Source organism: Clupea harengus, chromosome 1 (genome assembly GCF_900700415.2).
Source record: "Clupea harengus chromosome 1, Ch_v2.0.2, whole genome shotgun sequence".
NCBI classification, from domain to species: Eukaryota; Metazoa; Chordata; class Actinopteri; order Clupeiformes; family Clupeidae; genus Clupea; species Clupea harengus.
In genome coordinates this window covers 27,099,173-27,113,232 of record NC_045152.1, presented here as the reverse complement: position 1 = coordinate 27,113,232, position 14,060 = coordinate 27,099,173, and the positions used below count along the sequence as shown (strand labels likewise).

The 14,060-nt window shown below is 40.1% G+C and overlaps 2 protein-coding genes across 3 annotated transcripts; one reads left to right on the top strand and one right to left on the bottom strand.

Moving 5' to 3' along the window:
* The first annotated feature begins 1,944 nt into the window (after nt 1-1,944).
* Nucleotides 1,945-5,805, top strand: LOC105910046 (cytosolic sulfotransferase 3-like). Its single transcript, XM_012838725.3, has 8 exons — nt 1,945-2,128; nt 2,613-2,751; nt 3,207-3,335; nt 3,529-3,629; nt 3,858-3,984; nt 4,123-4,220; nt 4,471-4,645; nt 4,741-5,805. Exons 1-8 carry the CDS (start codon nt 2,114-2,116, stop codon nt 4,851-4,853), a joined length of 897 nt encoding a protein of 298 aa, XP_012694179.2. The 5' UTR covers nt 1,945-2,113; the 3' UTR covers nt 4,854-5,805.
* A 343-nt stretch (nt 5,806-6,148) lies between these two features.
* ssuh2rs1 (ssu-2 homolog, related sequence 1) lies at nt 6,149-13,547 on the bottom strand. 2 transcript variants are annotated; one of them, XM_031574125.2, is made up of 13 exons: nt 13,333-13,547; nt 13,085-13,149; nt 11,584-11,685; nt 11,417-11,492; nt 9,935-10,064; nt 9,756-9,816; nt 9,154-9,275; nt 8,932-8,994; nt 8,643-8,725; nt 7,788-7,880; nt 7,562-7,667; nt 7,262-7,369; nt 6,149-7,126 (listed from the first exon to the last, which is right to left on the bottom strand). In XM_031574125.2, exons 1-13 carry the CDS (start codon nt 13,353-13,355, stop codon nt 6,983-6,985), a joined length of 1,176 nt encoding a protein of 391 aa, XP_031429985.1. In that variant the 5' UTR covers nt 13,356-13,547; the 3' UTR covers nt 6,149-6,982. The 2 variants fall into 2 exon arrangements, with proteins under 2 accessions (XP_031429985.1, XP_031429987.1); XM_031574127.2 differs by lacking the exons at nt 13,085-13,149; nt 13,333-13,547 and adding an exon at nt 12,571-13,065.
* Between the last annotated feature and the right edge of the window lie 513 nt (nt 13,548-14,060).

Here is a 14,060-nt window from a genome sequence, read left to right as displayed (position 1 = left end):
GTTATGGACAGACAAATCTTACTTGGTGTTTGTATCACAGAGAAGAAATGTTATGAGACACAGAACAAATGAAAATATGCTTGATACTAGTTGTCAAGCACCATAGATTAAATATGTTGTAAATATTGTCTGGTGTTTTTGTGTTGCTGGTAAAGTGGCAAATTTGTACAGAATAAGGAATCTTAAACAGGGAAGGCTATCACTCTATTTTACATCACCATATCTATGGAAGGCACTTGAGTGAAATCAATTTTATCCTACAACAGGACGATGACCTCCAAATTCTACAAGATTAGGGAAGAAGCAGTTAAGCTGCAATCTTGCAAAGGTTGTCATTGCTGCCAGTAGATAAATATTTGATGAAAGCAACCACAAAAGTGTTATTTCAAGCCAAAATCATTGTTTCTAACCTAATTCTAACCTAATCAATATCTTGCATAACATATATTACTATATATTACTAAATGGTGCTTAAAACTTTGTCCTTAAATCTACAAGAAATCTCTAAAAAGCTGCTTTTTTACTTTTCTCTAATCATATGATATAACTGACCTCAATATGTAAACTGTAACAGATTACTAATGGATTGGGCTTTTGCAGGTCAGACTGAACTCTACAATGCTTGATTTTCTGTAACATATGCCTTGGTGACCATCCTTTAAATTGGTCACCCTAAACCAGACTTTCAAATCTGTATCGCAAATCTTCACATCTTGAAGTTCCATCCCAATTCTTTCAACTTATTTTTTTTATTATGGAAATGAAATCAATAGCCCTTCACCGGAGTCATAATTTAAACACTCATAATAAACAGTCTCCACAAAATCAGTTCTGCCAAGCATGCAGGAAATTTCTTGGATGGGGAAACCGCCAGAGTACTAGAAATAAAGCTCAATCTTTGGACAACCTATTGTATACAACTCCTAAGGTAGCAGTAACAAATGTAAACGTGCCCTTTGATTTGCTAGATTCTTCTTATATACCGTGCACACATACTGTATTTAGTAAAAAACGAAATCTCTTTAAAATCTCTATTAATTTGAATGATACTTCAGTGGGACTCTGCTGTACTCTATGCCTTAAGGTATAGGTGTTTTTTTTTTTTCATTCCTGATCTAAGTTGCGTGAGAAAAAGGAGGAGGAAGAGGGGTCAAATACCTAGTCTCAAGAACACACCCATTTCTCAGCACCCTACTCTCACACACATATTTCTCCAATATGCATGTATGAACACGTACACGTCCACACACACACACACACACACACACACACACACAAATGTTATTTAGGTCACTGATCACTAAAGCGATTCTGTGAGTCTGCTTGAACCCAAGCTGCTTTGATACGGAGCCAGGTTCCTGAGCAACAGAAAAAAGCAGAGGAGTGGGGCATAGCAATGTCAGCGGATGGGAAGCAGGACAGAGGAGGAGAGGTGGAGCATTTCAAAACAGTGAATCTCAACTTTAAACAGGAAGTCAAAGCAGGGTCAAGCCAGCAGAGGTCCAAAGGGAGAAGGAGGAATGTGTGTGTGTTGCTCCTTTGGGATGAACCGGCTCGAAATCACAAAGAAAAGCACACACACTAAGTAATATATCACTAGATCCCCAGCAGCTATAGTCTGCATGCTAGGAACTATAGATGTTTGAAAGATAAAAAAAGAAGGGATAAATAGTAAATAATACTGTTTCTATTTAATAGCCACATTGTTCACAAAGATGGTTAAGATTAGTTTTTTTTTGGACAGATATCAGTCCATCACATCTCAACTCCATTCAGTGTTTCACGGTTCAGAAGTTTGTGACTGTGTGTGATATGACTTTTTGAACGCTATGAAGGATTATAGAGAGTATGGGGGAGATTTGAGGAAATAGGGTTTTGTGGCATTCCTATGTCCTAAGTTGAAGGAGAGTGACCAAAGGGGAGGGCGGCGGCTACATAGAAAGAATCAACCCACTTATGTAACCCTACACCAGAGAGAGAAAGAGAGAGAGAGAGAGAGAGAGAGAGACATGAAACATGAAGTGTAAGGTACTACTGCAAAGTTTACAAGACACATCAAATTCCTGACAAAGATAAGGAATATTGAATAAGGGAGATTGTGCCATCTGCCAGTATGTCAGCTGAACAGGTAAGGCTTCAGGATTTTGTGTAAACTGTGTAATCACTGTCCTGTATGCATACATTACCAAGATTGATTACATGCTCGTTGATGTATCGACATGAGCAAGCTAATGTGGCTCCCATATCTTTGTATGAAGGAGGACAACACATAATTCGTTGTCTTGAGTTTCGATTTAAGTCCATATGTTTAAGTCCATATGTTGTGGTACTGCTCATTTCTTTTAATGTGGTTTGTGGAAAAGACGCCCATTATCTCTTAAAATACTCTCTAAAACGAAATCATGCGGATCAAATAAATATGTCAAAAAAGCGCAACCCACAAAAGAAACGTCACGACTGGGTTGACGCTTTTCTTTGAAGGTTAATTCCAGAATTAGGAACATTTCTCCTTTAAGTTATTGCAGAATATAGCAACTGGGAAAGTGCATAAAATAATATGCTATTAGGCAGATCGCTCTGTTTCTCTGAATGTTTTTCACCTTACTGACCAGATGAAGCCGGAGGGGAGACCCGAGATCTTTGATTTCCAAGGTATATCAATGGTAAACTACTTCACAGATAATTGGGAAAACGTTCAAAACTTTCACGCTCGACCGGATGATATCCTCATCGCTACGTATCCCAAGGCAGGTGTGTACATCTTGTGTAGCCCTATATATAGTTCTCCGGCCACATCAATAATACCCTTTAAATGCTGGTTCCTTTTTTATATACAGTGAAATAAAACCTCTCAGCATTCTTTGCATACCAATTGACAATTTATATTACTTCATTATTAAAATATTTGGCTTTACTTATACAAACTTTCCATGGCATTCTTTTTAGTTAAGTTAGGCACCCTTTCTTAGAAATCTTCCTTCAGGTTTATTATCATTGTGACTGTAACAACTGTAACAACATTAACACTTTTCAAAATCACAGAGGACTACTGGCATTTATCGCTACATGTGAATGTGAAATATATATGTATGTATGGGCTACATATATTGTTATATTGTTAAAATGAGTAATGTGATTACTGTAGACCTCATGTATTATTTGTACTATTAAAAAGCGAATTAAATTACATTTTGACCCCTCATAAGGCACAACATGGGTGTCCTATATCCTCGATCTGCTGTACTTTGGCAAAGACATGCCAGAGAGACAGACCACTCTGCCCATCTATGAGAGAGTGCCCTTCTTGGAGTTTGCTGTACCTGTGATGCATACAGGTGCTGACACAAACGCACTCACACACACACCCCAGCACACACATCTATCACATGATAGATAAAAGGGAGGCACTGACTTTTCTAGAAGTCAGACTGGAGAAAGCACTAAAGCACTCCAAAGAGCAACAAAAAGAATCACCAAGTCCAGCAGGGCTGTACTGTAGAATATTAAAGGCATGTTCACTTTCTGTAGGGACCGAGCTGGCTGAAAAGCTATCCACCTGCCCTCGCCTAATTAAGACTCACCTACCAGTCCAGCTTATTCCCAAAGCATTGTGGGAGCAGAACTGCAAGGTACAGTATGTTGGATTGTATTTGCAATGCTTTATAAAGCACCACACACACTCAGTCACAAAACCATTAAATATGAACTGTTCTGCATAAAGGCTCTTACAGTCCATTCATTAATCCATGTGTCCTTGTCTTATGTCTTAATGTGGATTCAGTGGTCTGCAGTGGTTGTGAGTGATGAGGCTATGTCTCCCCGCCCTGCCTTACTATCCCCACCCTTCTGTCTGTCAGGTGGTGTACGTGGCCCGTAATGCCAAAGACAACGCTGTCTCTTACTTCCACTTTGATCGCATGAACAAGGTGCAGCCAGAGCCTGGTGACTGGAACAGCTACATTGAAAAATTCATGGAGGGCAAAAGTAAGGTTGAGACTTAAATCAAGAGCAAAATGGATAGAGAGATGAATGCACATAATCTACTTACCACCAACAAAATTGGCACCCTAAAGAACTGTACTAATGTGTGTGTGAACTCTAAACCTTTTTCTGTGCTGTAAGCTGTGTTCGGGCCCTGGTATGACCATGTGACTGGCTGGTGGGAAAAGAAGCAGAACTACTCCAATATTCACTACATGTTCTATGAAGATCTAATTGAGGTGTGTGTAACTGAGAGATACTTCATACATGTATTATATACATGAATTATTATTAAAAATAACAGTAAATTAATTAAAATACACCATCACCACCAACATTTGTATTAATCAGGGATTATGATAAGCTGATGACTGTAATACTGTAATACTGCATATGGTCATCTATAGATCAATCATAAATATATGAGAGTGTGTGTTTGTGTGTTCATGAGACCAGGACCTGAAGCATGTGTGTTTGTGTGTTCATCAGGACACGGGCCGTGAGCTGGAGCGCCTCTGCTCCTTCCTGGGTTTGTCCACCACAGCAGAGGAGAGAGAGTGCATCAGGGGAGGAACGCAGTTTGATGCCATGAAGGCAAACCCAATGGCCAACTACTCCACCATCCCTGTAATGGATTTCAAAATATCTCCCTTCATGCGCAAAGGTCAGTAAGAAGTAAGAAACACAGAGATAGATACTGTGAGACACTCTCCCTTCTCTGCACTTTCTCATTTCTCTGCTGTGTACAATTATCTGCAGGGAAAGTTGGTGACTGGAGGAACCACTTTACTGTGTCTCAGAATGAGGAGTTTGATGAGCACTACAAACAAAAGATGAAGAACAGTACCCTGGTATTCCGCACACAAATCTAGCCTCATAAAGGAAGGCCCAGAGGAGGACAGTTCAATCAATCTCAACAGTCCGGTGTACTGTCTATAAACAATCAAATATCATCAAACTAATAACATTTCGTAACGTCTCACCTGTCATCCTCCATCCTTTGGAGGAAACATCAAACTGAGGTCTCAACTCAACAGAGATCTGTGTGGCTATAAAGGATCCCAGTAGAACTGCCAAGAGTATCTCTGACATATCTGGTCCAAATAGGCACATTTTCAAACAAGGCCCCTTAAATGGTCTTTACCCCTAGATAGCCAGTGTTTAGTGACCACTGGTTCACTATGGCACCCATCTCATAATCCAGGTGGCATTACTGCAAAACTTTCCTCTTGGAAAGGTTATTGCATGAATTTCTCTCTAAATGTTTGAAAAAGTGACTGAATATTGTAGTGCTTTGGTCTCATTTCATAATGCTTAATGTACAAAAACTGAGCAGGATTTGTGCAACATTTTACAAACGGCACCCCATAGAACGTATGGTCATAAAGGATCAAAGTGCCAGGAGTCTTACCAAAACCAGCTTTCCTCAAGGGGGGTGACCAGAACACATGCAACAACGCTTTTATTTATGAATGATAATCAATATAGCAACAAAGTATTATTTTTACCATTCAACTTTAACCTAGCGTAGCATGATAACATTTACAGTAATTATGTTATTCTGCGATGAAGAGTCATACAATGTGCAGATATTCTACAGTGTTGATTTTATACTTGATTTTGCAATGCTATCCAGCAAACATTATTTTTAACCAATCAAAATCTGCTTTGTGATTTTACTCATTATACTAATCCTGCTGTCAGCTGGGACAAATAGGCCTGCTTCTTACTCAAAACGGGACTGAATGGTTGGCAATGCTTTGCAGACCTCCTCTACCAAGGACAATTTTTTTATATGTTATGAATAAAGAACATATTAATACACCTATGATTCCTTTCCATGTGTTTCAAAGATAGTAACATTGCTGGGTCTTGTGTACATTCAATTAGTCTTGAATGTAGGCCTAAATGACAAGTTAAGGATCATGCATACCAGGTGTCAACAGTAATGTTCCAAATGATCAGAAATGTAATGTAATGTACTGAACCTGTAAGGCTTAAGTGCATGAAGTAGGCTAATGCACCTTGGGGAGGTGATTGTGGCAGGCTAGTTTAGATTAATTTAGGTCTATTTTATGGTGGTAAAAAGGGTTACGGCCACCTTCATTTCTATTTGCTGCCATAAACATATCTGCCAACGGAAAAGACCAGAATGACACAATACAGATACATTATTAGGCAACAATATTTATTGTTATTTAATGCCTTGAATTCTTTAGCCCTTTTAGTACAAACACAATCTTAGAAAATACAATAGCTTTGGAGTAAGCAAATTACTTAATTAAAAAGCTGATGTAAAGGTGGCATTAAGTAATGCAGTCGGTTTTCTGTTCAGCTTTCTTTAAACAAAACAGTGCAAAAATCAAGAATACTCATGATTACTGTTCTGAATATTAACAAGATTGTGATTTTTGAAGAGTTCAAAGGTTCTAGTGACCAACTAATGCATGACATTTTACTCAATGCATGACATTTTATTCCAACATTTCAATAACATTTTAGTATAGATGAAATGACCATATCAGTACTGGTGAAATCAGATAACATATCTAAAATGAACGCATTAAATGAAGACATAAAAACAAGCACACACACACACACACAAAATACCTAGCCTGATAAAGATATCTGATGCGATTTTTATCCCTGATTGTTTGATAGTATAAGTGGGATTTAATGAGAAACATTCAGATCAGAACAATCAGAAACATTGTTGGGACATGGATATCCATGACCTTTTCCTTCAAGTGAGACTCATCAACGAAACACAAACATAAGTGACTGACATAAGTGAGTTGCAAATACTTCTATTAGTGGTAACAAAGAACAGTATGTGTATATTAACATCTGTGCACAGTATTCTTTCATGTATACAAAAATAAATGAATATTTTACTTCAGGCTTCATCACATTATTACAACAAGTGCTTCTCTTACACAGCATACTTGGACATAGAGCCCCCAACTGGAGGAGAAGTGTACTGCAGCCTGCTTAGCATCAGTTACAACACAGAACAGCAGCAGCACGTGGCAGGGTAGTCCTCAGAGCTCACTTTGAACTCATTCCCAAACACAAAATACACACAGGACTTTCCCTTCCACATGTAGCCGACTCGAGTGATGGGGATCAGCTCAATCGTCTGCCGCTGAAACAACACACATGTAAACACATTAGGCAAACAAAAATAACATTTAAAACTCGCTGTTCCTGGTCTGTCACACACACACACACACACACACACACACACACACACACACACACACACACACACACACACTACCTGCTGCAGGATGCGAGAAGTCTGGGAGTAGTTGGCCTGGTGTTCCCTCACCAGCCTCTCTGATGCTCCAACCACAGCGGGATCAGGAAAGCCTCTCACAGGATATACCTGAACACACACACACACACACACACACACACACACACACACACACACACAGGTTAGAGAACTCAGAGATCACTACACACGCAAACATACACACAAACTATGTCCAAACGCACCTCAGTGTGCATGCACACACAGACAGACGCGCGCGGACACACACTTTTATGACAACAGATATCAGGCGGCATGTTTTACCAGGTATTGGGCATCCTTGTGCATCTCCTTTCCTGACACTTTACTGAGATTACCCACTTTGAGACCGCTATTCTGTTCGACCACGTACACGTCAATGTGGTTAGTCCTGCAACACAAACATCCATGGAACCAGACAATACACATGATGTTGTTATTGACCATTTAAAAGTACCGTCATATCTGCAATGAGGTGTCATTGACTGGGGATGACGGCATGATGCCTCACCATTTAACATTAAGGTTGATGAACACCAGGATCTGTCTCCTGCCATGGCACGTGGAGCATTCTTTAGAGCCTTGACCACGGCACTGACTGCAGCTGTGGATACACAAACGCACACACACACACACACACACACACACACACACACAGCACAAACATAATTCTATCATTCGTTGGGACATAAGCATTGTATTAAACACTATGGTCTTTAATCTACATTGCAATAATGTAACCAGAAAAACATTAACTGCCTGTCAGGAATGTATGGCAGGAAATAAACACTTCATGTACTTCTGATTATGTCAATGAGGCCTGTGCTGGACAGTTTTGCTGCATGCGAAGCACATGTGAGGTCAGACATAGGACCGCTCTATACTGGATGGACATAGATATTACTATAGAACCGCTCTATACTGGATGGACATAGATATGACTATAGAACCGCTCTATACTGGATGGACATAGATATTACCATAGAACCGCTCTATACTGGATGGACATAGATATGACTATAGAACCGCTCTATACTAGATAGACATAGATATTACTATAGAACCGCTCTATACTGGATGGACATAGATATTACTATAGAACCGCTCTATACTGGATGGACATAGATATGACTATAGGACCGCTCTATACTGGATGGACATAGATATGACTATAGAACCGCTATATACTGGATGGACATAGATATGACTATAGAACCGCTCTATACTGGATGGACATAGATATGACTATAGAACCGCTCTATACTGGATGGACATAGATCCACGACTATCAGAGGGGAGGTCTTGAGCTTAAGTGTTCTGCATTCTGTGCTCCATCTAAAGTAGTGAAGTCAAATCACTGACTTACTTCTCTCTTCCTCTTCCACTGCAGTGGGAGCATCGATCATCTCCATGGCGATATCCAGAGCCATTACACACCCAGCAGACTTTCTGTTGGGGAAAAACAGCGAAACAGAGAGGTGTTAATGTAATCAGATAGAGCTTTTAACCGCACTTTATTGTGTGCGATTGTCACATAAATGTTTTTTCATTAGACATGTACTGTGTCTAAAATATCAGTGTTTAGTATAGTGTGCAGAGTGAGTACGGTATTAGCCCAGGCAGTCTGTTGTGTGTTGATCCTGTGTAATTCTCACATTGCCGGCTCCAGCGCAGTCTTTGCAAGGGCTTCTGCCCATCCCAACACAAGCGTAGCAATTCTGCTCAGGACAAAGAAAGACAACTGGTCATCACATTACACACAGACATTCATATACGTATTATTTAAAAACAATTAATGTTCTTAGCCATGCTTGGAAGTATGTGTGATAGTGTGTGTGTGAGAGAGAGAATGGAATATCTCAGCCTTCAGAGTATACCTTCACAGATGAAGTGTAGGGCACTCTTATAACTTGTGTATGATCCTTGAACAAGCCTGGAGCCTGGGCAGGGATGTCCCAAGGGCCTGGAACTGCTTGTATGAAGGCATCGACAGGTTGCCCTAATACACACATGCACACACACATACACAATAATGGATGCACCCTCACAAGATCAATTCATTCATTCATAAGGTTTTCGATGAAAAATGTGACCTGTAACTGTTTGTTGATATTGTTTATTTATATTTGTCCCAAGCTATTGTAGTGGCTGTGCATATTCAGTTGTGCTATAAATATATATTTTTTCAATTTATATTATTTTATATCTTTTTGTATCTTTTTTCTACTTCTTTGTTTTTGCACCTGGATATTCTAAACCCCCTGGTGGAAGGTGGATAAATTGCAAGCCACTGAATTTGGTCTCTATACTGCCTTTGGTGCTTACCCTAAAGACTCTCAACATCCTTTGACAGCAGTCCATTCATTTGACCAGTTTCAAAAGCAACTCAGTACTGGACTGCACATATGGTTTAAGCAGCATTTGGGAAAGAGGAACACCACTTTCAATTGTGTGATTGATCATGGTTTAGGAATTTTACCATTGTAGGGTTCCTGGCTCCATTCAGTCGATCTAGACTCATTGAAGGTCTCTAGGCGATACTGAAAAGATAAACATTTGTTTAAAATATGCAGCAGGACTGATTGTTATTGTTTGTATTCATGAATGTGTGCACATTTTGAGTGTGTGTGAGTGTGTGTCTTTGTGTAATTGAGATACCCTGTAGGTGTTGAAGGCATCCATTCTGGTGATGACTCCTTCTCTGGCTGGAGAAGAGTTGTAGCAGCACTTGCTGGAGGCAAACATGATGAAGGCCTCTCGGGCCGTGTCCTCAGTGATGGACGGAATGCTGCGGAGAAGAAGGCAGCAATACTGGTACTGCTATTTGCAACTCAAAACATTTCAACATTCATTTACAGAATTTAAAAAGAGACAGTATGTAACAATTTGCCACACCTGTCGTTCTAATTAGCCGCCTAGGCTGCACTATGCAGTTCTGTGGTCCAGGTCGGACTATCCTATATTGCCAAAAGACATGAGTTAATATACTAGCAAGCCTTTAAGAAGTGCCAACGGGGCAGTAGTTAGATTGCTAGTTTTTGACCAAAACTCCTGACTCCTACAGTATTCTAAATAGTCTCAAATGATCTGTAAAGTATGACATTTCCAATTATACACTGAAATAGTTTCCATTAATAACACACTTAATGTATTTGCCCCATTCAGTAAACAGGATAAACATTTAGCCAGGCCTGGGGTGCAGAATTCTCTGAAAGCATGTCAAAGTAGACAAGACATAAGTATACAGGCATGCTCAAGTAATGCAAGCTCAAGTGATCCAATGGCTATAAAAGGAGAGAAAGAACCGAGTGTGAATGTTTCCCTCAACTGTTGCCCTAAATAAAAACCCACTGAAAACAGTAACACCCTATACACGTACTGTATGTAGTGCAACTCAGTTGTATTTCATTGGACACATCTCTCACTGTGCTCACCACAGGTATAGAATGGAAAAAGAAAAAAAAAACACCTGAAAACCGCTCTGGCATAACCGCACTGGCATAACCGCACTGGCATAACCGCACTGGCCGACAGGACGCGAGTATTCTCATGAAACAAAACAGAGATGCATTTCCCTGCACAGTGAAGCAAATCTAAATATAAACTGCAGTACACAGTAGTTGTTCATAAAAGAGGAAATCTCTTCCTAGAGTTTCTGTAAGTAGCTTTACTTACCCTAAAAAGAAGAAGAAAAAGAAGAAGAAGAAGAAGAAGAAGAAGAAGGCTAAAGAAGCAGGAGAGTGAAGGACGAGTGCATGAAACCAAATTAATTATTGGTTTAAAGTTCTTCTGTGTTTTTTATAGTGACTTTATGTTTGTGTAACCGAGAGAAAAGGTAGTTTCATATACTGTTTTACAATCGTAGTTTATATACCATAGTCATTTATCTATATTCCCTAATAGCCTGAATCATACATTCTGTGTCAATGTTTTGTGAAGCCTATGTTGTTCATACTCCTGTGATTTGACAGTGCTGGACTGCATTATGGTGACATCAGTGAAATTCTTTAGACAGAGCGAGATAAAGGATAGACATTCAGAAAGACACACACAAGAGGGACACACACATAAACACACACACACACATACACATACACACACACACACACAGAGTGTGTGAGAAGTGGCGCTGGACCTTACTTCCAGTTTGGCTGTGCAAGTCCTGGCTCAGGCATTGGCATTGGCATAGTGGGCATAGGTGGAGGCAGAAATCCACCTGCCGATATGAATAGTTTTAAACAAAACATCCATTTATGTCCAGACATGTACATACTGACTCTCACTGTAATCCTGTCCCCAAAACTCACCTCCTCCCACCATCGTTCCCTCGTAGCCCGGCACATTGTCAAACGTGCCGGCGGGAGGCGCAGAAGGAGCGCTGGGGTCGGCTACGGGCGGGGCGTACATGGCTGAGACACAAAAAAACCAAACAAACCAGTTTGTGTGGAATCCCTATAAGGTAGGTCAACATTTACTTAGTGGAATTTTTAAAAACATTTGTGCAGATCAATGAAAATTACATGAACCATTTTGCCTGAAACGTAGTATGAAACTCCTATAGACCCAGATATCAACAGGCCAGCGGCCCACTGACCTTTAGCTCATTGGCTTTTGGGCAGTCCCACTGGTGAGTTACAGACAAAGCCCACTGTTTTGCCTCTTGCTTTCAAATTTTTTTCTTTACTCATTTATACTTCATTTTCACCAACCCCTAAACATTTTATAGAGGTTATCAGTGCATAACATACATTGAGGAAGTAATTTTCCCACCTTGTGAGCCTTCTAGTGCCATGAACTACTTCTGTTTAGTGGTTGATATTTTAAATACACTATGCCAAGGATATGATTTAGAAATTCCAGGAATTGCTAACATTTTATGTTATTTTCTTAATATTCACGCCCAGTTACACTAAAGATGATGATGGTCCGAGAGTGGACCAGATGTGAAATACTACCAGTGGGGTGCCGACCAAAACCCACCGGTGGACCGATATAGATTTCCTAAGTAGCCTATCGGATAAGATGCTGATCAAGCCTACTTCTACGCATAGTAAGATGAGCATTCCTGTTGAATCTATTCGGGTTAGCATCATAAACTCGTTGGCTGGAATTCAATGTTTTTTCCTTTAAAGGGCGTATTTTTTACTGACATAGAGTTTAGTCTAAACCGGACTACTTACACCTGTAACTTTCATCAGCTGATTAGAAGTGAATAAACTAGCTCGTCCCGAGATTACATGTAGACTCTGCGATTCAGAAATGTAAAGACGATTATATTAGTTTCGATGACTTACCGTGGCTTTCATCTGGACTGTACATGGTCTATCCAGCTGTTGAACTAACTAACGAAAAGGTGTGCGAACGTTTGTGAAATCACTGCGGGGCAGAAAATACAGGAAGAACGTTTGGGATTTTTCACCCAATCGAGGACGCATCACAGGGTGGCGGTCATCGACAGATTTACATAGTATCTAGGCTTCCTGTATATACAACTATCTTCTTGTAACCTACATTTATATATTCTGTGGATCTATGCATTAGTATGTAGGCTTGGCAAAAGTCCCTTTGTGTCATAGGCGTATTGTCAGAAGCACTTACAGAGGCAACATGTGGAATTTCTAATTCTGTCAAAAAGTTATTTTAGAAGGGGATTTGTGTCATCGTGGTAGGCGACGTCTGCACCCCAGAACTCTGTACCAGACTACGAGCTAAAGTCTGCTGTAGGTCTAGGCATACGCATGGAAAATAGACTGGAGTACAGATAGGCTATAGAAAGCGAGTGTTTAGCAATGGAGAATAACCACCTACCTGGAGCCGCGGAGGCTGATGGGCAGTAGCCAGGGTTGTCAGTGCCATAGTAGGGTCCATGCCCACTGAGAAATAATTGAATTCAACATCAGATGGTTGACCCAGGCAATTACACCGAATAAGATGAATTGATTGCTGAATAACACCATTCTGAAACTTTCAGTTTTACTTTAACTTTGATGCACAAGTCTAACGTCTAGCCTGCGCATAGTGTCCTAGTAACACAGGTTGTTTAGAAATGTACGCACCTATTAAGTCGTTGATTCTCCATGGAAATATCAGGATTTGGTCAAAAACCAAGAGAGCACAAAAACTTGGTTCGACGAGAAACAATCATGTGATGACAGTGAGGCAATTGTCATCGATGTAATCATCAACGTAATGTCAGGTGGTCACCATGTAGCAGAAAGCAATAGTCTTTTACAATTCATCGCCATAGGGAACTGGAAACGGGAAACATCTGAGTACTAACTTCCTCTCGACACCGTTCAGTATAAAGTACTTTCTCCACTTTTCTGGTAAGGTAAAAAGCCGTTATCCGTTTCAGAACATGGTACACGTCACAGCGTTGTCCGTAGCCTATTGGTACACGCGGATAAGACAGAGGGTTCACTTTCGGTTTTGTAGTTTAGAGGAAACTGACACATAGTTTCTGAAACGTTGATTTAAGACATCTTGCGGTTTGTATAGGCCTTAATTAAAAAACCAGACACTTCATCATAGCTCAACCACAATTGCCGCGATGCATGATGGCTTGGGTAAGGGGCCTATATGTTAAAATGTTGGCCTTTTCACAACCATTTCGCAAAGTTGACTCAAAAATGAGTCAAATACTCTCGGATTTATGGATAACATGTTATACTTGGCAAATACATTGTTAATAACGACGTCAGAAACTGACACATTTACGAGAGGGCAGAATAAGTCTATATTGCCAGTTCTCAGTGATCACATGACAGTTAAAGCATATGGAGGA

What these genes read in the sequence shown, in the direction of transcription:
- ssuh2rs1 (XM_031574125.2), bottom strand. Translation starts at nt 13,355, where the DNA reads ATGGAGAATCAACGACTTAATAG. An exon ending in ATCAGCCTCCGCGGCTCCAG is followed by an intron (nt 11,686 to 13,084) that starts GTAGGTGGTTAT and finishes TTTGTGTCTCAG; the next exon opens with CCATGTACGCCCCGCCCGTA. An exon ending in CTTCTCGCATCCTGCAGCAG is followed by an intron (nt 7,127 to 7,261) that starts GTAGTGTGTGTG and finishes GTGTTGTTTCAG; the next exon opens with CGGCAGACGATTGAGCTGAT.
- LOC105910046 (XM_012838725.3), top strand. An exon ending in AAAATTCATGGAGGGCAAAA is followed by an intron (nt 3,985 to 4,122) that starts GTAAGGTTGAGA and finishes CTGTGCTGTAAG; the next exon opens with CTGTGTTCGGGCCCTGGTAT. An exon ending in ATCTCCCTTCATGCGCAAAG is followed by an intron (nt 4,646 to 4,740) that starts GTCAGTAAGAAG and finishes AATTATCTGCAG; the next exon opens with GGAAAGTTGGTGACTGGAGG.